The sequence below is a fragment of the Sander vitreus genome, chromosome 19 (genome assembly GCF_031162955.1).
Source record: "Sander vitreus isolate 19-12246 chromosome 19, sanVit1, whole genome shotgun sequence".
Classification (NCBI taxonomy): Eukaryota; Metazoa; Chordata; class Actinopteri; order Perciformes; family Percidae; genus Sander; species Sander vitreus.
In genome coordinates, this window is record NC_135873.1 from 5,166,904 (window position 1) to 5,190,606 (window position 23,703).

The 23,703-nt window shown below is 39.5% G+C and overlaps 3 protein-coding genes and 1 non-coding gene across 5 annotated transcripts; 2 read left to right on the forward strand and 2 right to left on the reverse strand.

Annotated features, from left to right (window-relative positions):
* Nucleotides 1-9,678: 9,678 nt before the first annotated feature.
* Nucleotides 9,679-13,006, reverse strand: b4gat1 (beta-1,4-glucuronyltransferase 1). Its single transcript, XM_078276395.1, has 2 exons — nt 11,550-13,006; nt 9,679-10,689 (listed from the first exon to the last, which is right to left on the reverse strand). The coding sequence occupies exons 1-2, from the start codon at nt 12,651-12,653 to the stop codon at nt 10,498-10,500; spliced, it is 1,296 nt and encodes a 431-aa protein (XP_078132521.1). The 5' UTR covers nt 12,654-13,006; the 3' UTR covers nt 9,679-10,497.
* Nucleotides 13,007-13,215: 209 nt separating this feature from the next.
* trnas-gcu (transfer RNA serine (anticodon GCU)) lies at nt 13,216-13,297 on the forward strand. Its single transcript has one exon. It is a non-coding gene; the product is annotated as a tRNA-Ser (tRNA).
* A 749-nt stretch (nt 13,298-14,046) lies between these two features.
* pfdn2 (prefoldin subunit 2) lies at nt 14,047-18,674 on the reverse strand. Its single transcript, XM_078275904.1, has 4 exons — nt 18,568-18,674; nt 17,193-17,281; nt 15,614-15,737; nt 14,047-15,383 (listed from the first exon to the last, which is right to left on the reverse strand). Exons 1-4 carry the CDS (start codon nt 18,646-18,648, stop codon nt 15,192-15,194), a joined length of 486 nt encoding a protein of 161 aa, XP_078132030.1. The 5' UTR covers nt 18,649-18,674; the 3' UTR covers nt 14,047-15,191.
* Nucleotides 18,675-19,282: 608 nt separating this feature from the next.
* Nucleotides 19,283-23,133, forward strand: nit1 (nitrilase 1). Of its 2 annotated transcripts, none has more exons than XM_078275902.1 (6): nt 19,283-19,494; nt 19,861-20,094; nt 20,584-20,687; nt 20,862-20,998; nt 21,503-21,628; nt 21,729-23,133. In XM_078275902.1, exons 1-6 carry the CDS (start codon nt 19,406-19,408, stop codon nt 21,993-21,995), a joined length of 957 nt encoding a protein of 318 aa, XP_078132028.1. In that variant the 5' UTR covers nt 19,283-19,405; the 3' UTR covers nt 21,996-23,133. The 2 variants fall into 2 exon arrangements, with proteins under 2 accessions (XP_078132028.1, XP_078132029.1); XM_078275903.1 differs by having other exon boundaries at nt 19,403-19,494; nt 19,810-20,094.
* Nucleotides 23,134-23,703: the final 570 nt, after the last annotated feature.

Sequence of the window (23,703 nt, forward strand, 5' to 3'; positions counted from 1 at the left end):
TTGTATGACCTACACTTTTGTATGCTGGATATGCATATCTATTTGATTTTTTTCTGTAATGATATAATATTGTAAAGTAGGGGCAGGACTATATAAGCATTATGCTTCCGCCTGATCCTTCTCGGAGTTGTCCTTTTTTTGTTCTTTGGTGAAGTCTGATTGATTTGTCTGTTTGTGTTTTTATCCATGTGTTTTTTATTTTGTTTTGTTTTCTCTTTTACAACATACTGTTGAAAAAAAAATCAAATCAAAATCTAACAAAAACTTCGAAACAGATTTATTTAAATTATTGTTAAATAGCTGCTACATACATTTTGTTCATGTGTTACATATGCATTAAAGTATTAGGTGAAAAAAATTCTTAAAGGAAAACACGCAGGATTTTCAACTTTATCTCTTTATATCATAATTCCTTCCTCAGCAGCAACACGGAGTTGTCTCCTGTGTTTCTCTGAACCGATGCCATATGATGAGCCATTAACAGTCCACCAACAAAAAATGACACCGAACCCGACCTGGCCAGCTGGAGGATTTTTGTGTGGAGTTTACGTGTTCTCTGAGGTTACCTTCAAGTGTTCTAGTTCTCTCCCTCAAACAGTCTAAACACATGCAGGATAGTTGAACTGGAAAGCCTAAATTGCCTGTAAATATAACGGTGTTTGTGTCTTTGTTGTATCCTAATTAAGGTGGTGAATCAAAGGACACGGCAAACCATATCTGAAAGCCAGACTAAGCCAACGCCTTTTCCCCAAATGGATGAGACCAAACCTACTGGAGCATTAGGTGCTTCTCGTCAACTCATCAGGTAAAAGACTAACTAATTGACCTCAAATGGTCGACGGAATCTAAATTTATGTGCAACAGTTGAGATTATGCCTAGCTTCCATTATGTATACCCTGCAGAGGCTTCTTCATTAGTGTAGTTTATGTTTACCATTGAGAGAATCAATTGATGCACACAATGGATTACATTGTGTGCACAAATGCACACATCAGGGGAACCAGTCCATGAATTGGGACACTCGCAACCTGCCTCTTGCCCAATACGTACTGGCATAGGTTTTAGCTTCTGATCAGCGTAAACAAGTAAAGAAAATGGCTGGATATGTTTTTCTGTGCCTCAAAGGATGATTAAAGGATGAAACTGGAACAGTTAAAGAGTGCTTTCGGTGCTAATAGACCTGTCAGAAAGATATTTAGTCTTCAGCATATATAAACCTGTAGTTCCATGGATTGGTTTGATCACTGTATTCTGTTTTAATTTAAGAACAAACTAGAGAATATTTTAAAATTGTGCTACAAATTAATACACACACACACACACTGCCTCATTGGCTGGAGCCATAGATGGTGGAACCCCACTTGGCATAATTAATTAGAGGCTTAAACAGAAGCCTCCTGCTTAATAAAATGACCTGTTGATTTTGCCAACAGGCAAAGCAGGGGGTGTGTGTGTGTGTGTGTGTGTGTGTGTGTGTGTGTGTGTGTGTGTGTGTGTGGGTGTGTGTGGGGAATGGCGGGGGGTGTATTACCATGCTGCATAAATCCACACCAAGCACAATTAACAAGCAATTGGGAGGAGAAGTAATTAGTATTATCTGCTTATCACCGTCGACCCCTATTCTAAGGAAAATGGGTTAAATAACACACAATGACACATACACACACACTAATTCCCTCCAGGCAAATGTGTAAGGGCTAATTACAAGCTCATTTGCAACTCAATGGTATCCTCTCAGACAGGTCTATCCCTCTGCGTCCTCCCCTCATCCTTAACATACTGTGTGTTAGCTTTACCTGTCAGCCCACGCCAGAGGCACTCACTAAACAAACAGCAAAAATTGCTTCCCCGTCCATCGCTGTGGGGTGAGAGGAGAGAGAGAGAGAGAGAGAGAGAGAGAGAGAGGTAGATCTCTTAATTCAATAGACACAGGTGATATAAAGTAAATGTGGGTTGCATTTTCAGCAAATACTGATAGGGGATTTCATTACAACGTTAAAACCAAAAAGAGGTTTAAATTAGATCTCCAGTTAAATTTGATGGATATATTTGAATATATATATATATATATATATATATATATATATACAAAATGAATTAAGGAAACAGACGCACATTGTACCAGTCTTTATGCTTCACGCTGTGGTATATACAAAGCTTCTGCCTAGCAAACGCTTTCAGAGACTTTGTGATCTTGTGGGAGGAATGCAGTGCTCTATACAGTATTTTGCAGTTTTTGCTTGTAACTTATTAGTTTTGTCCAACTGTAACACCCAGGGCTACAACTGACAATTATTTTCTAATTGTTTGGTGTCCATAGCCCAAAATTGACATATTCAAATTACTTGTTTAAAAATATTTTTTTAAAAAGTTTCAGGAACCTAGAAGGAGATTCTTGAAAGTTACCGATCTTGTGGCATGTAAACTGATTCACGCCTGGTGCTTTTGTGACATTACAGCATTTCCAGGGGAAATCTCAACTGCATGAATTAACTAGTGAGTCAGAGCAACAAACTCCTTTACACTTGAAGGTGTGACGTGAAAAGCTGTCTGGAGGTTATTTGAGACATGAGATGTTGCAGGTATCCTAAACCAGTGGATTGGGTTGTTGTTCCCTCCAGTAGAATGAACCACCCCCAGACAGTATCACGTTTGCTGATGGAAGGATCAGCTTACCACAAGATCTGCCAAATCAGTTAGCTGCCAAACTCTAATTTAAGCCTTTAAAAAATAGCTTGGCAAATCACTGCTCACTGATTTGTTTTCTCGTCTGATTGTGGTCGTAGGGCTTTGAAGAGCTACTGAGAGCTGACTGTCTGGGTGACACAGTACGGGATGTAACAGGCTAAGTAAAAATGGGACCTTTTTTTAGACTTGGATAGCCTGGAAACACTTAATATCCCAGACTTAGACTGTTGTTAAGTTAGTTTGAAAGAATGAGATGAGGGAAATTATAAGGAAATTCTTTGTCCCTGTTGTGTTGAGATATTTAAAAAGTTTCAGTTTTCATCCTCCTAAACTGTGCTTTTTCTGTTTGTAAATGTAATTTTAAAGTAAAACAAAGATGTTTGTGAATTTTAAAAGTAAACAACAAGCTGAGTGACTGCTGTACATTATATTGGATATAAAACTAATAAAGGTTCGATGATTTAAATACATTTCATTGGGTTCGGTTGCCACCCCCTCTCTTAATGACGCTGTGTTTAATACGACAGGGTAACTAAACTAAAAACAAATACATGTATGTATTTTGATTGACCGCACTGTAGCTTTAACCCTAGTCTTTGTTAAAGTACTACCAGGACCATACAAATTAGTATCACAAACCCTTTTTCATATCTGATTTGTGAAAGTGGTTTCAGCTGCTGATTGATACATTTAACCATTCATTGAATCTTGATTATTGTTCATTTTTAGTTTTAGTTTTCTGAGTTTCTGACACGAAACGACACAACCAGAGCAGCTTGTAAATACAATAAATACCTTTAATTTCAAACTATGCATGAGTTTGCAATAATATTTCAAAAACAAACAAGTAGCAGTATTTTTGTCTAGTGTTCTGATGAAGAAATGTGTTATTTTATGTAAGACAAATGTAGAACAAACAGTTTTAGAACAAACCCTGTCAGACTTCATCATAAACCCTTCTCTTCCTTCTCCTTCCCACCATCATCACATGTAACAGGTGTTAGTGGAGTCGTTCAGGAATCCTGAAGGATTTAAGGTGGGACTTATTCTTACCTAATACTATAATGCTCATTAATTCCTGCTTTGGTAACTTGCGTCCCCCTGATCCTCTCTGGTTGGCCCGGCCCAGCCCATCCTCGACTGAAAGGCTGCGCAGCTGTCAGGTGGGAAGAAGCATTGGGAGGAGGATTTTAGGAGAATTCGGGAACATGGGATTGCAAGACAAGGGTACATGTCTGCATGGGCGGGCCACTATGGACAATTTTGTCATGACCCATCAATCGTGAGAGAGAGAGTAGTGTGTTAAAGGCGTGTGTTTCCCCCCCTGAGTATTTTGTGTAACAATTGTTTATAGGGATTTGTGCCATACTGTTACTGTTACCAATACAGTAGTTTCCTTAGTTTAAGCACTGGAAAAAAAGGTAAAAGTGCATTTTCTTCTTGCAGGAAGTACCTTAACTGGAACTGTTGAAGCATGACACAGTTTGTACTGGTTCTCCTGTTTTGTGGCTGAACTTGCACTCTGATCTTTCTGTAAACTAATTCAATGCAGTACATTTGGGCTGTGTGCTCAATGAAATGTAATTTGTAAATTTCTACAATTACAAAAAACCTCCGTATGAGGAACTCAGATGAATATGAGATGGACATCCACTAAAAGGAAAACAATAATTGGGAAGTGGAATAGTACACAAAATTCATTATTCGATACGCACTATGGTTTTGGTCACAACTCAGTAGATTTTCAATACAGCTGGGAAACAAAAGATTGCATTTTTTTGAAAAACAAATTAACAGTGCCTCTTGTTTCGTAAGTCTGGCTGTAAAAACTAATGGAGTTAAACATGTATATTGTCGGCGAGTAAATATAAAGAAAAGTAAATGTGTCAGTATTGGTCTAAATTAATTACAAAACTATGAACACATTAAGAAACAATATAGCGAGCACTAAGCACTTTGTTTTCTTTATGACAGCGTGGAGTCCTGTACACCAATTTCTTCCAGAGGGCCATATAAGATGTACTGCTTTATAATTATGTCAATAATCATAAAGAGTCAATGCCATTGTCATTGACTCTTGTTCATTTGGTATTTAAGCTTTGTGTGTGTGTGTGTGTGTGTGTGTGTGTGTGTGTGTTTTGCTGGTTAATATTTCAGTCAAAGCAGGATTGCACAGGCAGAGCAGTTTTGTGTAGAATGTATGTTGCCTAATGTTAATGAAGCATTTTGCAAACAGGAGCTAGAAAGGATATTCACTAATTCTCCCATTGACTTTGGTAGCACTGACTGTGGTTCAACAAGTGTTTTTATATGCACCTGCAAACACTCACAAAACAAGTAGTGACAACAAATAGTCACCCTTCACTACTAGCTTATATTGATTTTGTCATGTGTGATCCTTTGATACAAAGGCTGACCGCTCAACTGAAATTTAATCTGCCATATAAATCCCACTTAATCTCATGTATTACAACTGCTATATTAAGTATATTAACTAGAGTAAGTGGTCAGACTGGTTGATATCAAAGCAGTTTATTTTTAGTAAAATCATTTAACTTAAATTTCTAGTGCTACTTTTGATAGATTTTTTTTACATTAAGTAAGGAAAAAAAAACATTTGATTTGGTCTCCATCACAGCAGTAGCAAGGCATGATGGTAGCAGTGAAATCCTTCAGCGATTTAAATTAGAATTAACTCACCACACCAATGTGTGGTTGTGATAGTGCTTCATTTTGTGGGGTGTGTAAATTTCTGCAGCACGGCATGACATAGCTTCTATGTAAGCTGTATGTAAGATGACCTTTAATGCTTACTCACCTTTGTGTGTGTGTGTGTGTGTGTGTGTGTGTGTGTGTGTGTGTGTGTGTGTGTATACACGACTACTGTGTCGTTTCCCGCTGAGTTCCTGTAAGGCAGGGGTGGGAGGCTAAGAGCTTGGTGAGAAGGATTACCTATATCTGTTAGGCCTCCTTTTCTTTCCCCCGGGCAGTGTCACGTCTCATTACTTCGGTATTCCAGTCCGTATAGTCTGGCTTTAGCGGGATACATTTAAAATGCGGTCAGTCTGGGAGAGTGATGCGTGCCCTTTGCCTTAGAGGCTTTTTTTCAGTAAGCGGACAGGTAAACTTCTCCCAAAGCTGGCATTGATGGTAGTTAAGCCTACACTTGTTTAAGTGAAACGGATGGCTGACGTGCTCAGCGTGTGGTTACAATCTGTTGTAGCCTGTGTCCATGTTCACCTGCATGTAATCACCATCACACACTTCACACGTATGAGGAAGAGAAGAGGGGAGGTAAAGGAAAAAAGCAAGGTGGAGGCATTGTAGAATATTCTAGATTCTCTGTTTTATATCATTATAAATTCAACATATTTGTTTTTTTGTCTATTTGTTGGACAAAACAAGACATTTGAGGATGTGAAACCAGGCTCTTGAACATTGAACGTTACTTGCAGCTGTTAACTGGGACTTCAACCCACAGTTTTCTAATGCTGTAACTATTAGTCGATGACTCAAATGTGAATATTTGCTGCTTATCTCTGTTTTCTGTCATTATAAAGTGTAATATTGTAATATGTTTGGATTTTGGATGGTTGGTTGAACAATATAATCAAATAGGAGATATCTTGAAATCTAGGAAATTGTGACTGCCGTATTTCACTGTTTTCTGACATTCAATAGAGCAATTTATTGATTAATTAAAAACATTAACATTAACTGATCATGTAATGTGTCTTACCTCAAAGTTTGGGGAGTAGCAGTTAAATGTTGATTTTTATGCCCACCCACTAATATTTATATTTTGGGTGAGAGACATTCGTTATAGTGCTGCTGAAAGCTATTGTGCGGAAAAAATACACAATTGTGTAATTGTAACCTATTTGTAAGTTAGTATTCTGATATATTCTAAATCCCCTTTGAGACACTTCAGTTAACAAATCTTTCATTGATTAATTGTAAAGGTCTCTTCAACCATTTATCTAAACCATTTGGCCTAATCACTTGCAAATCCTTCCAGTCAAGTGGCTCATTAGAAGAAATCACTGATGTTAAGCTGAGTGGCATAAACATCCTCTATAGTCCTTTTCTATTCAAACTGCTTTTAAACATGCTACAGTGGACAAACCACATTTTTATTTTGCAAATTCCTTTCATCAGTATGGGTCATTGACTCCTTCATTAGTCACCCATCCACTGACCCAGAAGGGCCTGTATGTCTACAACGCCTGCATGTTGACCTCTTGCTCTTGTTGCCCTCATCCTTTCCTCCCTCCCTCTCGAGGAACCCCCCACCGCCTACTCATCTCACCCTCCAGCTGGTTCCCTCCACCGTCCAGAAGCCGTGGAGCTCTCCTGGCTTTAGCAGGGCGGCTAATCTAGATGGCGGGAGGCCTCCCTCCTGCTAGCGTACACAAGAGAGGGCAGTCCTAATTGCTTATGTCGTAAAGCTCTCTGACCCAGATAAGCCTCCATTCCCCCAAAGCTGTCGATATAACCCCACTTTACCTCACCAAACCTGCCTCTCCTGATCCACGCAAGCCACCCCCCCCTAACATTTCTGCACCTTCTGCCACATTATTAACTCCTAGGACAGGGGGAAATGGGGAGAAGAACACCATGGGTAGAAGAAACATGAGTAGTATTTTTTATTTTTTTTTGGATGAAAACCAACAGCTCATTCAAGGACTTGTATGTTGCAGGAAAATAACTAAGTAGTATTTTTAATTTGAGTATTTTTACATAAACCTTGTAAGAAAAAGTCTTCATGTAGCTCTAAGGAGAGTGGAAAAGGGTTAGATAACAATACAGGGCAAAGCTATTTTTAGATGAGTGAATAATCTTCCTAAAAATGTATTTTTTTTAAAATTTGGCCAGTACATGCTTGTACGTTGAAGTAAGAGCACATGTTTGGAGATGAAGGTGTGATAAATAGACCAGAAAGTAAAAGTGATAGATATTTACAAACAACACACAAGTTGATCAGGTGGATGATGATTAGGTGCGTCCAACTAAAGTTCGTCTAAAGCCAAAGCATGGATTTGCGTGCAACGAGCTCTCGCATGCCTGGCTCAACATTTAACCCGATAATGCAGGCTTAGGCACAAAATGCCACAGTGCCTTGGACAAGTTTTCAAGTGGCAAATGTCACACGTGCTCTTCTTCACTAACAGATGGCTTCACCGATCAGCACATGGGCAACTTTAAAGTTAAGCAAACACCGATAGATATAGTAAACTTTTTAAAACTTTTGTCGTACAGAGATAATGAATAGGATATATTGAAAGGTTTTTCAGAAATAAATATTAGCCGTTTACTCGGGAGGTGTAGCTGTTTGGACCCCATTACAGAAGTAATTCATATCAAACAGGAACCTTACTGAGAACTCCTTAAAGTCCACTTTAATACAGATCTTAATTACTTAATAGGAGCTTTTAATTGGATGCTATCCCGACTCACCCCGTAATCACCAACTACATGCTATTGGTGCAGGGATGACTTTAAACCCCTATCTTAAGCTATGTTACACCACAGTTTCATGTCAACTGTGTCAAGTGCTTGGTAAATGATACTCCTACTGATAGGAGTAAGTAAGTAAGGAGTAAAATCTGATGCATTCTGTTAGTTATGAACATGTTTCTCGACATTAAGCTCTGTAGTTCCTGGCCTGTCCTGCCCTTTGACTCTTCGCCTCCTATTTAAGAAACACTGCTGAGATTACTTGTCATTACAAATGCCTCTGGTGAAGTTAACTGATTGGATTTCCAAAGTGCTCAAAGAGCTTCCTGATGACTGGGGATGTTGTTCGGTAGTTGTAACTACTGACTGTATCTTGTATAATAATTAAAAGGACAATGAGTAACAGTTATGGGTCAAATAACAGTCACCCAGTAGGTTTAATAGAAATTCAACAAAACATATTGGGCATTATATTTTAACACAAAAGAAAAAATAAATACAAAAAAAGTAAAGCATCACATCATCACACAAGATCATTTGTTGAAATTGATCTCACTTCCAAAATACCAAATAACAATATAGTGGTTCTAAAGTAAAAATGTTCCATAACAAACAACACAATTCCATGCTACAGTTTTCCTGCTTGGAGTCAAAAAAGGTTCAACCAATTCCAGTTGAAAGGAAACATTTCACAATAAATAGATCATAAACACGACAAGTAAGGAGGGAAAACGTGTCTAAATCTCCTTAAAATCCACAGTTACATATCAACACTTAAAACTAACCAAACATTTTTTTGTATATGCATAATTTGCAGTACATATGCTGTTTATATGACAAGAGTGGTAGTCAAGGTTTAATACTGTATGTGCTGAATGTACCAGTAGGTTACAGAATAATACAAGAGTTTAAGATCAGTCGGTTTCTAGTGGTGTTGAGATGGACAATTCCACAGAAATCCTTTTTGACAACACAGACTGCTTTTGTTCGTGGTTTACATTTACAATGTGCAGTATTTTTAACCATGCTACATGTCTACCTGTAGCCCACTGGCCCCATCATATAGTCTACTTCAGGAGAAAACCCCTAACTCTAGATTATCTAACCGACTGACAGCGTCAGATCAATCGTGTTATAATACAGTAGTTTCCCACAGTGCTGGCAAAATCATAGTGTTGTACATTGTTCTATGTAAAGTTTCCCAGTGCTTTGTTGTCCTCATGACTTGTGAGTAATCTCTTTTCAGACAGTTTGCGGCAAGAACAAGGACTCACAGGGTAATTAGAATGTCTGAAATGTGCTGATAGTTGTGGCGCGGAGTAAATTCAGATCCCCCTGAGCGCCAAACAAGACTGGTGTTGTGTAATCCCTGTGTTCTGCTCTATAGTGTTTTCAAACACTCACTTCAGACTAAAATATATATATATATATATACATATACATATATATACATATACATATATATATATATATATATATATATATATATATATATATATATATATATATATATATATATACACACACACACACACACATACATACACACTGCAACTCTGCACTTAACACTCTAGAGCCTGTTGCCACCTGGTGGTCAGACAACATCATTGATTCCTAATCATACAGCCAGTCATTTTGTTTCATTTTAAACCATATTTGCAACATCAGTTCTATCTTTGGGATAGAAATACCCTTTTTTTATATAATAAAAACTATCAACTATACATTTGACATTGCTTTTGACAGCAAAAAGGGATAACTAAATGTGATTTCAGTTGGACTTTGAGGAACAAGGCAATTTCAGATCAGCTGTCGAATGAAATGTAGAACCTGTGAACCGTTTCAGTACATAAAGTGAAATTAGGTCTTTTGTTTCTTAGAAGATCTTTCGGCGTGAATAGGTAGACTGAATCTTGCAGTCACATTTGTGTCTGGACAAGCTCAAAAATATTTTGAAAATGTACCTTGTGTGCTACATTACTGTTGATCAAATGGCATCTAGATTTTGGATTTGCATTTGATTCAAAAAGTCGCTCGCCAGTTTTGTCAGTCTTGAATGATCATTTCTTACTTTCAGTCCCAACTAGCAGGAGGCTCTCAAAAATCCCCAAAGAACATGTCCCTGCTGTTCACTTTTAAAGGGACTTGAAATAAACCCAAGAGTTGAATTAGACTGAACTCATACTGTGCTGTCATCACAAAAAATCTAAGAAAAAAACTAGGACGTTTTAGGCGGAGGAGAGCCTGACTGGAAGCTAAATCTGGTTCAAATGAACAATGTACATCCATCATTTCTGCAGAAGACTGATTAGAGACTGATAGAGGCAGGATGTATTAGTCCTCATCTTGTTTCAGCACCGTCGATTGGAGGATGGGTATTTGGTTTTCAGGCCCTCTTTGAAGCTGCGAAACAGAACCCGGTTGCGTTTATTCTCCTCGTCCTTCCTGGCGTGGAACTCCCCCTGGATCTTGAAGCCCCGGTGTACCACGAAGGCTGAGCTCAGCACCGAGAACTTGTATCCGGCCACGTGAAGCTCGCAGGCCTGGAGGGAGACGACAAAGACAAGATGAGACGACAGACGTGGAAGTGGGAAGTGATGAGACGAGACAGATTGTGCAGAGCGCAGAAAGGTGAGAAAAAAGGTGACAGCAAGGACAAAAGGGGAAACAAGGAGTAAGAGATGAAATAGGTTATATATAAATATGGCATGGAACATTGGTAGAGCAAGGTCAGGGAGATGTAATGAATAAGGTAAAAGGTATAGTTTGGACAGCATTCATCATTAGATGAGTTAAGACGTGCCAGAAAGACAGGGTAAAGGGAGGTGAGATGGACAAGGGTGTAGAGATGTTGCCATAGAAATAAATCAGCATCCTACTGATTCAGTATTGTGCTTTCATAAAGTTGGGGGGAACTGCGAGAGTTTAAAACTGTGGCAGCAGAGGCCGAGATATCCTGACTTTGAGTCCTGAGAGTGGATCAAACTCCAAAAACACTGGATCTTACGTTTCCCATAATGCAACTCAAGTGTCTTTCATTAGACCTTTACGGCTTGGTAAATCTCCATGTCTTTCGAGCTCGACAATGTTCTTCCCAGAATGAAAATGTACTCAAATGAATTGTGGTTGAAAGAGACTGAATGAACAAGGCTGGTGAAATTCTATATTTTTCTTATTGTCAACTTTCCCTATTGTCAGAAACTATTACAAGACGTTCCAGTGCTTTGTTGGTTTTGGTCTTTTCGTGGGATTTGATGATAATAAAGTGACTTATTGGTTCTGCCTTTTCATTCGTTTGTCTTCCTTAGCTGGTATGTGGACCTTGAGTTGGTTTTTTGTAATCAAACTAGGATTTCAAGTCAAAAGTCAACTTTCACACATAAATGTTGAAATGTATACAAACCTGGCTGATACGATTGAAGCCATATTGCTTGAAGCTCTCATCATAGAGGGGCACAGTGTGGGGCCCGATGTAGAAAGGCTCCCAGGGGTCCACCCAGGTGAGTGTGTAGGCAACCTCTAGGGTTCCCGTCCCACTAACGTGGCTGTTAACCCACTGTGAGTAGTTTGTGGGGGCTTGACAACGAGGGCACAGCTCTTCATAAAAAGGACGGACCTCACCGACCTGGTAGAGTTGAACCAACTCTGCCTTGTTGGCAGGCATCTTCCGGGCGTGGCGGATCTCAAAGGCAGGCAACACAAATACCTCATCACTAATTGACTCACGCCTCATGATGAGGGCCAAGAACTGCTGGTGCAGGTCAGCGCTCGGCATCATGTCGATGTCAATGACCAGGATGTAGGAGGACTCTGTGCCACCCCGGGCAACGTTACGAAGAAGATTGTTGGGGTAGGAGACGTTTCCACTGATGGCATAGTTCTTGTATGTATCCCTGTGGGTCTCCAGTCTGGAGAACACAGAGGCACAGTCCTCAAGCCCTGCAAAATGCTCACGGTCCTGCTCAGGGAAACTGGCCATCTCCCCAGAGAGGCAGACCAAATGGAAGTCCACCAGAGATTGAATCTGAGGGCAGAAGAAGCTGAGAGCATAGACCAGAGCTGTGGCAAACTTGACATCTTGTCCATGTGCGAATATGGCCACAGAGAGAGGGTTTTGCCACCTTCCCAGAAGAGATTCCAGGTGATGCAGGTTGTTGATGGTTGTGTGTGTGGCTAAAGCCAGGACATTGGAGCTGGGGTCGGACCCTGGTTTCTGATTTGTGGTGAAATCACTTTTAATCAAGTTCTTGTACACCCGGTACTGACCACTGTTGTCAAAGATCCCACCAGTAGACAGCGAGTACCTCAGACGCTCCTTCCGCGAGTTTTTCTCCGGGTGCCCATTTTTCTTGCCCCCAGAGCCTCCAAAGAGCTCAGAGTATCGGTACCGCTGCTGCTTACCGTGAAACTTGGATAAGAAAGACAGGTATATTAGCTGCAGGAGCGCCACTATCATCAGAGCACTCAGCACCACTTTGAAGACGGAACATTTCTTGGAGAGATGCATTCCAGAGAAACTTAAACTGGCCAACTAGTGTACACGACGCAGGTCCAAACACCGGAGCAGGCTGCTGTTTCCTTGAGTGCTGGCTAGTTCGGTCCAGGCGTCCCAGCTAACATTACCTACATTGCTATCACAATGCTAACACTGCAGCCTCGCAGATTTGGCTGGAAAGGCAACGAATACTTGTATATTTTGCTGATTAGTGGCATAACTGCCCCGGTTTTCATACGGCCATCGACAGCACGAATAAAACGACGAATATAATGTAGTTTCTTTGATCTCCATCAAAAAACAACGTTACCCTTCTGCTTTGCTGCTGCTGCGACAGCGGCGCATGTCCACAAGTAACCGTAATGTCGGGAGTAAAGGCGCCACCGAATTTGTTCCTGTAGCACTGCTAGCTGAACTAATGCTAACGGTCCCTCGTGAGAATAAAGGGCTATTGTCACTAATTAATTTACGTGAGAGCGAGGGCGTTGAATGTACGCGAAATGATCGTAAACAATAACAATCAACATAATATCTTTCTATAAATAACTACTTGAGGAAAATAGGGAGTCCATAAGACGAGGTGGCCGAGTGGTTAAGGCGATGGACTGCTAATCCATTGTGCTCTGCACGCGTGGGTTCGAATCCCATCCTCGTCGATATCCATTTTTTTTTTGTTAAATCGTACAACATATGTCTAGTGTTTTACTGTTATAAAGTCATATTTTGCAAAAAAAATGATCAAATGTGAATGGACCATCAGACCTTTATATAGATAGATATGGCGTACAGTGTCAGCATAGTTTTTCTAGTCATCAAAACAAATAAATAGAGGGGCGTCCTATAACTAACATTTTCCAGAAACCAACAAAAAGGTATCATTGCAAGTCGCTGCTATCTTACAGCCCTACACATGTAAATGCAAAGCCTAGATTTTAACAGGATATGTCTTGCACTAACAAATAATAGCCTGTGTGGTAGAATTAGTGGCAAAGTGCCTTGCTCAAGGTATACTTATAAAAGGTGAGTCATTTAAAAAAATCCCATTTCCTTAATCCCCCAGAAAACTATGAATGTATGAATAAATTATGCCTAATATAAATAATGTAAGCAAAGGCCGTGGCTGTATAAAATATCTATTAGAGCTTAATTTTCATCCACCAGTGCAGACAGACAAATCTAGGACAAAGACATATGGAAATCAGTCAACCCCAATTTAATTTGACTGCATTATTTGCAATCCACAGGTCTCATTACATTTTTGCAATCTTGACATGAAATCTACCACAGACATGCATGGGATACAGCTTGAATAGTTAGTTTTACTAAAAAAAAAGTTACAGCGGTGATGTCAGTAAGGGCTTTGTGGCATACAGTAACAAGGATTTAAGACACTATACAAAAAAAGCACAATTGTGACATTCTTTAATTCATGACCATAAACAAAAACATTTTTGTCTTTACAACTACATGAACAGTGCAGACAGCCCACATCAGGTCCTAGGCTGCGTTTCCTCAGTTTAGACTGAGTTAACAAATGAATTTAACCAAGCTCAAACATGTGCTACCGATCAGAAAGAATATGACAACTTTTTTGTTTTCAATGAATGGGCTTTATTAAGGTTGTGGTAGCACTGACTTCTTGTCACATCATAAAGTGAGCTTTAATAACCACTGAAGAACAACTGACCTCATATGATGACTATAAATCAGCAGCCGTTCTGTGCATGGCTTGTGGAGACAATTATGAGTTGTGATAACATGTTTCATAGAAAAAGGGTGAGTAAAGCTGACAGTCATTTTGATCTATAGTGACATGTTTACTGTATAATATCTTGTTCATGCTCATGACACGTTGTCAAAATGCCTTCCAGGACCTGTACTGCCTTGGCAAGGGTGACTTATGCAAAGTTCAACCTATTTTAGGGCCCTATGAAATCAGCTTTCTAATTTCTAAGTTGTTAGTCCAAAATCCAAAAGGCAAAAGCGCATTTACTTAAAAATGCACTGTAATCTAGTTTTGTTTAATAGCTGTGTGCACTCATAAGTCTTGTATGTTCTAGGCATTTCAAATCATCTATTTTTTTTACTTTAACATTTTAAACCAGCACCTTACATTATATTTTACAATTATCTTACGTGGAAAAAATAGTTTCTGTAATCTGAGGCAGTAAAATATTTACTTGCTCACGTGTAAATGAGAGTAAGACTAAAACAAGTGCTCAGAATTGAATTGTTTAATTTATGCCACATAAAAAAAAAAAAAAAAAAAAAAAAAAGAAGTCAGCTTCCCTGAAAGGCAGATGTAAGACAAACACCCTTAATGTTTTACACACACTAACATTCACATATGTAAGCAGAACAGTACGGATAGTGAGTTTGCCTGTTGCAAAGTACTTCAATACCAAGACTAATATGTTCAGCAGAACAATTTCCAAAACCTAATTCATCCTGTGAAAAGTTGAATTTTGAAATCTAGATTTTGTGACTCCAACTCTACTTTCAGTGCTGCAGAAATCATAAGGCCCTAAGTTTGCCCTCTATTATTACAAACTATGACACTAAAACGCCAGCTCCGCTTTTAGAACCGCCTCCTTCGCTGTCCCTGGAAGATGCTGCCGACTGGCCTTGTGCCTCTCCTTCACCCTCTCCCACCAACCGGATGTTGTAGCGTTCCCTGTACTCTGTGAGCTCCCGTCCTTTAGTCTGCATCTGTGTGTTGATGGACTCGATTATTTTGGAGATCTGTGATGGGGAAGAAGGGAAGAAAAGAAGACCTTTACTTCTAAATGAACATTGTGATTTGTGCCCAAAGTTGTCTTCTTATTTGGTATTACCTGGCTACATATATGCAGCTATTAAAGGAAAGTGTTGATCTTTCAAGTATCTACTTTAAATGGATATTTAAACAATCCAGTACTAATTTGAAAGATAAAATGTACTAGTACATTTGATTTTCTTTTCTCCTCCATCACCTGTTCTTTGTTGGTTTCCAAGGCTGGTAGAACTTCTTTTACCGTCCTCTCCACCAACACTCCTCCTACTAGACGAAAGCATTTCCTCGAAGGGTCAACTTCCCTCAGGGTGTCAATTACTAAGCTGGACGGATAAAAAAAAAAAAGTGATGTTAAAAAAACAAAAATGACACTTAAAAGTTCCACTCAGCATGTCAGTTTTCTGGTCTGGTAACTGTAATTGAACTGAAACTTGTGCTGTATTTGTGACTAAAGGCCCCGACACCCCAAGCAGACAGCCAAGAATTAGTGGCGACACAGGCCGACTGTGGCGTCGCCTTTGTCTTGTTTAAAAATTTGCAGTTGAACGCACCGACAAGACTAAAGCTTATGTTCAGTGCCTGTGTGGGAGGAATCTATTCGTCATTCAAAAACGGAAACCGGATACAAACGTCGCTATGATACCCACAACCAAACAGGGTTTGCCTGAATCCGCAGCGGCAGGAACCCTCTGCTTCACTCGCCACCGGGAAGACAGCTGACACCGGGAGATGGCTAACCAGACTGTCCCTCTCCCGGGCTGTCATTCGTTCTCTCTGCAAATAAGTCTTCTTATGGTGAAGAGCGGAGGGACCATGCTGCCGCTGGCTAACGTTAGCTTGCTACTTCCACCCACCCAACATGCCTGTCTGACAACGCCTTCATGCTACACACAAAATGAGCTGAACAAAGTTGTCACTCGGGCGATAGCAATGTGCTTCCCTACGATGTGACAAGAGCGTGTGAATGAAACATTATGCGGTTACATTTGACTAATTTAGAGCCTGGCTAGTTAGCGTGGTTCATCTACTGTAGCACCAACCACAGTTCAGAGAGAGGTCTAACATTACGGTTTTTATATTAAATTTCACGGTAGAACATTATTATTATTAACATTAGTTCATTTTGTAATGTGTAGGTATATGTCGATCTTTTAAAAGACACGTTATTGTTGAAATGAATACACCCACACCAGTAGTTATGTATCTTGTTGTACATACATTTGCCATCTTGAGGACATAATGTGCAAAAATGATTATTGTTATTCCAATCGTTCGGACCAATGTGTTTTTTAGAAGGAACATTCAAAAAGTCATTTTTGTCCAGTTTTGACAGCTGCGTGTGTATTGGATTGATCAGATGAGATGAAAGATGTTTGCTTTCCTCATTACCGTTTTTCAAGCTGAACAGCCAATCAGATGGCTCGGCTATTCCTCCTACACCGATTCAACATGTTGATCTCAACATGCTTTTTCAACATGTTGAATTGGCCAAAAAAAGCCAGTCGAAAGCCGACGTGTGGCGACGGTGCGGGACACACCGCAAAAGTCGGCCCAACTTTTGGCCGACGGCCTCCTTGGTGCGTCAGGGCCTTAAGGACATATTTTTACGACATTGTTTGGAGTTAACAAAATATCAACGCTAATGCAGACTCAGCAATATCAGATCTATGGTGGCTCTGTCAGCTGGAGATTGTTATAGGAAATGTCTTTCTTGATCTAAAATAAAATGAGTAGACAGTGAATCAAAGGCTGTAGAGGTGGGAACATCTGCTTCCAACCTGTGCTCGTTGATCTCCATCTCCAACTCTGCCGATTTAGAAGCCATACTGCGCTGCTCCTGGCGCATCCTCTGAAATGTCGCCACCACCTGTCACACAAAAATACACCGTCGGCAACATAACAGACACACACGCAAACACACTTGTGTCACGTATAACAATTTTAGTTTGATTCAGTACTGTAGCGATTAAACAATTCCAGTTGTGATCATCACTCAAACAAGTTATTATTTTAAATACACGCGATTGTTACAACTTCACAAAAGCCGAGGTGCTTTCTGCTCTTCACTGTATATCTTTACAAATCAAGTACTCTGGATGTATGGCTGTTGATCAGATTATTTAAATCAAGTAAACTGTGATAGACATTTGTCATCATTTTACATATGTGACTAACCGATTAATCAGTAAATCTAAAAACGGATTTCTGAAAATGTATGGACTGATTTTTTTTATATTGTACTGTTAGATTTAGTTGAGAACTAAGACTAAACTATTATATTATTACAGCAAAAAACTAAATATTCACCAGTTTAAACTGTCTCTATGTCACTGTAAATCATCATGTTTGGATTACTGACTGTTGCTCAGACAAAACAAACTGTCTGAAAAATGCCAAATACTCCCTGGTTTTAGGCTCTCGGAGTGAATATTGACTGGTTTTCTTGAAGTATTCGATGATAATATCTCTGTGTTGGACTGTTGGTTCGGAAAAACAAGGAATTTGATTGTCAATTTAGGCTGTAGGAAATTGTGATGCGTTTTCTGACATTTAAAAGACTAAACATGTATTCATTTTTGTATTCATTTTTTTATTTAACAGACCCATACACACCAATATTAATGTATTAATTAAATAATAGGCAGACATTAAAACATGTAAACCAATATTTGCAGCCCTACTTTCAGTATATTTTGCTGATAACGTTAATAGTTTACAGAAGCAGCATTTTGAATGCGGGACTTTTATAACAGAGTATTACATAGTGGTACTTCTACGTTTACTTAAGAATACTTGGTGTACCTTGATAGTAGTAACGTTAGTAGTAAAACAGGGTTGGGTGGTCTTCGTTGATAAAAATAGCTTCCGACACTTTTACTGGGCGAGACCTATTCACCAAAGCACACCATCCCATAGAGGCGTATGCTAATTTAAATGCACCTAAGTTCTATTTAACTGTTTGTTAGAAGCACAAACCAGCGACAAACTCGTTATCAAAAGTGGTGAGAAAGCAGAATGATGGCGATGGGGGAGCTAGCGTTAGCCTTGGCTAGCTGAGAGTCAGATTAGCGGCTTTAGCTTCACCGGACACGACTGAGCAACGACGACAACGAGTGTACCGACTAAAGCAGCCTGAAGTGAAGGTGAGGGTACCTGCTCGGCTGACGGGCCGGACTGTTTTCCACCGGCGCTGTTGCTGGATTTGCCAGCCGTGCTGCAACTGTTGGCTGCCATCTTGGAAGGGTGCGCTTGAAAGGACCCCAGGCAGAATGTTTAGAGCAAGTTCATGTGAGTGCCTGTGTGAAAATCATAGACTGTATATATAACAGTCTATGGTGAAAATCCAGCAATCTAGTATGTAGGCTGCAGGTGGTAAAAGTGGAGCTGATTTGAATGACTTTATATACTGCTAGGTAGCTTGTGAATTCCCCCCCCGGGATTAATAGTCATATCTTAATTTAACCTGTAATAATACATCATAATGTATCTGTTGATTATATTTTGTATTATTAATCTAATTCTGCAAAATAACTAAAATGATCAAATCAATGGAGTAAATGGAGTAAAAAGCACAATATTTGTAAATGTACTTAGTTACTTCCACCACTGCCTGGCACCTAGAAACTACATTATCGAAACACCTTTCAGTATGCAATACAATATTCAGCAGCACCACAAACTACAGCCTCCAAAATGACCACGGACTGTGGTCTCCAGAAAAATGGAATACATAACAACCCAAGTGCGGGATTAATTTTGTATCAATAAAAAGAGGACATTTTCACTCAACACTGCTTTTATACACACCGTCAGACAAAAGAAAACCCTCTCCAGCAGATGGAGGTGGTGTGCCTTAATGCTGGTTTCTATCCTCTGATAAACAACAGAGAAGAAAGTAGCTCCGCTGATCTTTGTCTATGGTTTGCTGTACAGTAAACACAACCTTGTGTTAAACAGGGAAGGTGAGACGCTGTCTGAGTCACTTGGACCAATGTTCACGGTGAGGTGCATTTTGGGAACATCTGCGAAGTATTTGGCCTCTGTCCGAGCTTTGAGAAAACAGATCAAGCTACAAAACAGGTATGCGTATTATTCTGAAAAAGGGATATACTGTTTTGATATCTAACAGCTGGCCCTCTAAGCAAGGAACTCATGAGAAAGACTACATTTGTATTGTGACCGTAAAGTTCATATCTGCAAAACATAAATGACTATGATGGAAGTCAGCATGAATAGAGGGCGTAGAGTTTTTATTTCAGATATTGCATTTAAATGTCCCCATATCCTAGTAAGATCATCATGGGTGCAAAGCTGTATAATATTCTACAATGAATATACAACAGAATAACTAGTGCAGTTCATGATTAACCATATGATTGTCCTGATCTTTGCCAGTCATACAGCTTCTGTGCACTGGACATAGTCAACAACCTCTTCTCCGTGCAGGATGTCGACTTTACCTCACTCAGTGGTTGCAGTGTGCCAGGTGACAGCCACCCCGGACAAAGAGGCCAACTTCTCTGCCTGTAAACAGCTGGTGAAGGAAGCCAAGGAGCGAGGGGCCAGCATGGTCTTCCTGCCCGAGGGCTTCGACTACATCGGATCCAGTCGAGAGGAGACGCTGTCGCTGTCTGAGAGCTTGACTGGAGACACAATCTCACAATACACTCAGCTGGCCAGGTAGACAAACTAGTTTTTTTTTCTTCATTTCTATTCCTCTCAATGTGCTTCCCACATTGAAAGAAATGTCTGTTCAGTCCCACACTTCTGGAAGATAGTTTTCAGTAGGCTGCTGGCTAAGAGCAAGATTGACTACTCTTACACATTTTGGCTCCATCCAAGCAAAAACATGTTTGTACATGAGATAAAAAATTATACAGAGTCAACAGAGTTTTGCTTCCCGCTTCTTCACCTTTTCTTGTGACAAAATGTACTGTTGGCTTAATGAACAAATACAAGAAAGAGAGCTTGTGTGCGCCATAGTATTTGGAGCTTAGGAACCAGCCCAGGTTCAGTACGTTTATTGTAACATAGTGTAAATATGTATTCGGTAGCCAAGTGAGATTGGCTGAATCCATCAGCAGGCATCTACTTCTGTATTGTCTCACATATCATGTAAGAAAGATGTGAATAATTGGTAACAGGTATTTTAACCTCTCCTTCTTCCAGAAATTTGGAAGTCTGGCTGTCTCTTGGAGGATTTCATGAACGAGGACATGATTGGGTCTCTGACAGACGGATCTACAACAGTCACATCATAATTAATGATGAAGGTACTGCTTATTGAACAAGCTCTCTTTACATTTTCTCACTCTCAGAAACACACTCGTAAAAACGATCCAAATTAATTCAAGGGTTTACTACATGCTTTTTAAGATCCACAGTCCATGTTTTCCACTTGATGATTCTTTTTGGTACACATGCTAACATTGCCATTGCACCCACAGGGGACATCATTTCAGTCTACAGGAAGTCCCATTTGTTTGATGTGGAACTGCCAGAAAAACACGTATCCCTTAAAGAAAGTGCCTTCACCATCCCTGGACCCTCCCTTGTGTCTCCAGTCCAAACTCCTATCGGCAAGGTGTCTTTTTATGACATATAATTATCACCAAGTTGGCCTGTAAATGCACAAGAATTTTTCATATTAGGTGATTGGTTTGAGAAACCTACTGTCACAGAAAACTGTTGATGATAGAAATGTCCAAAATAGACCAGCAAACTGTTGAGGTATTCCCAAACACTCTAAGTGTTCTTGACTGGATAATTTGAAGAAAGAAGTCACTTTACTGGAAAGAAACACATTTTAAAATCAGAAATTGTAAGTTTTGGCTGTAAGTCGTCAAACCATCCTAGGCTTGAATTGATTGTTTTGATTGTGTAAGACACAGAAAGAGGTTTTTTTAAATTTGGAGAAACAAAAACACATTTTTTTCTTTCTCAAATAATGTTTGATATCATGGAATTTCATGGCGAAAATTTCCAGGCTTGTTTTAAATCCACTTTGGGCTTCCCAACTGTAGTTTAACATTAAGATCTGTTCGTGTTCTGTGTCTTTGTTTTGACAATTTTTATTTTGCTGCCACAGGTTGGCCTGGGCATCTGCTATGATCTGAGATTCCCTGAGTTATCGCTGGCTCTTCAAAGGCATGGGGCCGAGATTCTGACATACCCATCAGCCTTCACTGAAGCAACAGGAGCTGCTCACTGGGAGGTGGGATGCGTCATTCTTTTTTTTGGATTACTCATGCTTACAATGAAAGGATAACTATAATGTATAAACCCAAGCAAACACAACATGTATCTATTCCCAGGTTTTACTCCGTGCACGGGCAATCGAGACCCAGTGTTTTGTCCTGGCGGCGGCGCAGGTCGGCCAGCACCACGAGAAGCGATCATCGTATGGCCACGCCCTGGCGGTGGACCCGTGGGGTGAGGTGCTGGCCGACTGCGGAGGGCAGAAGCCAGGCATGGTGCTGGTGGAGATCGACCTGGAGAAGGTCAGCAGCACCAGGAAGAACATGCCGGTCCAACAGCACCGCAGAGACACTGGTTTCTATCACAGTCTGGAGAGGATTTGACTACAAGAGAAGTGAAAAATTCAAACTCAGTTTAGGTTTCTGTCACGCTGCATCATGAGCAGCTTAAAGTGCTCATATTATGCTTTTTGGCTTTCCTCTTTCCTTTATTGTGTTATATATCTTTTTTGTGCATGTTATAGGTTTTCAAAGTGAAAAAGCCCGAAGTCCACCCCAAAGGGACTTACCATCTCCAACAGAAAACACTGTTCACAAACTGCTCCAAACAGCTCTGTTGTAGTCCAGCCTTTACTTCCGTAACAAACGTGCGTCACTTTGTAACACACGTTATAATGCTCGCCTAGCTATTAGTGTGGTACGCCCTAATACTCTGCTTCTGACTGGCTGGTAGTCCTTACCTAGCTACTGCGCATGTGCGACTCCCAACAAAGATGGAAGAGAAGTGTGATGCCTCACTCTGTAGCTAAAACAGAGAGCTCAACACACAGGGTGAAAAGAGGAGCTGCAGCAATGTGCAGTACAACAAAAATATGGTGTTTTTTGAAAATTAAACCATGGAAACCTATTCTGATATAACCTCTAAATACAATTATGAACCTGAAAATGAGCATAATATGAGCACTTTAAGTGAAAATCAGCTCATACCAAATGAGTCTGTAAATTACTCATACTGGTCAATAGGTGGTACTGTTGGCTAGTAACAATATAAGAAAGTACTGATATTTATATATGATATGTGTTGATCTGTGGTACTGAATGGTTATGTACAAATTTACCTGCAACTTTTCTGTGATTAAAATGAAATACTGTTACTGCTGAAAGATTATAAACTCAAACATCTGGTTTGTTTGCCTTCTGTTTCCATTACGAATAAATAGATTACTTTATTCATTTTGCTTGATGGCATCACATCAGTGTCTCTGAGGTGCAGAATGGTGATAATAAATGAAATGGTAAAGAAATGTTTAATGTCTCCATTGGGGCAAAGAAACAAGTCATTTCTGTCTATAGCCTAAAATCACAAATACTTCATACATAAACCCTTGATTTTTAAAGCAAAATATGTACTCTATGTACTATGTTGATGTTCATCATAATTATGGATTAATATCATCTTCATACATGTAAATGGAAAAATCTGAATCCCTCCATAATTAATAAATAAATGCCTTAAAACTGACCTTTTTTTTCTCATAAATTCAACTGTTAATGTTTTTTCAGATTCATTGATTACCATAACATGTCACAATTTTTCCAGAGCCCAAGGTGAGATCCTCAAATTTCTTGAGCATAAAAGTTTAGTCCTAACCTTTATAAACAGTAGTTGCTCAAGGTGCATTAACTAGCTTCCCCCCAGAGTAAGTATTAATGCATGAATATATGTACACCTCAATATTTTAGCTGGTTAGGGTGGGGCTTTTTTAAACTATAAAAAGTAAGTAGCTAAGTAAGTAGTAAAGTGTAGCTTATATAAACTATAGGCTACAGCTGGGAAGTTTGTGAATTTCACCCAGGGATCAATAAAGTATTATCTTTATTCATAATAATACATCATTTATTTGTTAATTCTATTTTGTATAATTAATCCGATTCTGCAAAGTAACTAAATGTATCAAAGAAATGTAAAAAAAAAAGTACAATATTTCCCTCTGAAATGTAGTGGAGTAGAAGTATGAAGTAGAATAAAATAGAAATACTCAAGTAAAGTAGAGTACCTTAAAAAAGTACAGTGCAGTACCCCTCTGCTTGT

Excerpts from the sequence above, each read along its gene's own strand:
- b4gat1 (XM_078276395.1), bottom strand. The coding sequence starts at position 12,653 with ATGCATCTCTCCAAGAAATGTTCCGTCTTCAAAGTGGTGCTGAGTGCT. Across the intron at positions 10,690-11,549 it reads GCTTCAATCGTATCAGCCAG|GCCTGCGAGCTTCACGTGGC; the intron begins GTTTGTATACAT and ends GTCTCCCTCCAG.
- nit1 (XM_078275902.1), top strand. The coding sequence starts at position 19,406 with ATGTTCACGGTGAGGTGCATTTTGGGAACATCTGCGAAGTATTTGGCC. Across the intron at positions 20,095-20,583 it reads CAATACACTCAGCTGGCCAG|AAATTTGGAAGTCTGGCTGT; the intron begins GTAGACAAACTA and ends TCCTTCTTCCAG. Across the intron at positions 20,688-20,861 it reads CATCATAATTAATGATGAAG|GGGACATCATTTCAGTCTAC; the intron begins GTACTGCTTATT and ends TTGCACCCACAG.
- pfdn2 (XM_078275904.1), bottom strand. The coding sequence starts at position 18,648 with ATGGCAGCCAACAGTTGCAGCACGGCTGGCAAATCCAGCAACAGCGCC. Across the intron at positions 17,282-18,567 it reads CCGGCCCGTCAGCCGAGCAG|GTGGTGGCGACATTTCAGAG; the intron begins GTACCCTCACCT and ends TTTGTGTGACAG. Across the intron at positions 15,384-15,613 it reads TGGAAACCAACAAAGAACAG|ATCTCCAAAATAATCGAGTC; the intron begins GTGATGGAGGAG and ends TCCCCATCACAG.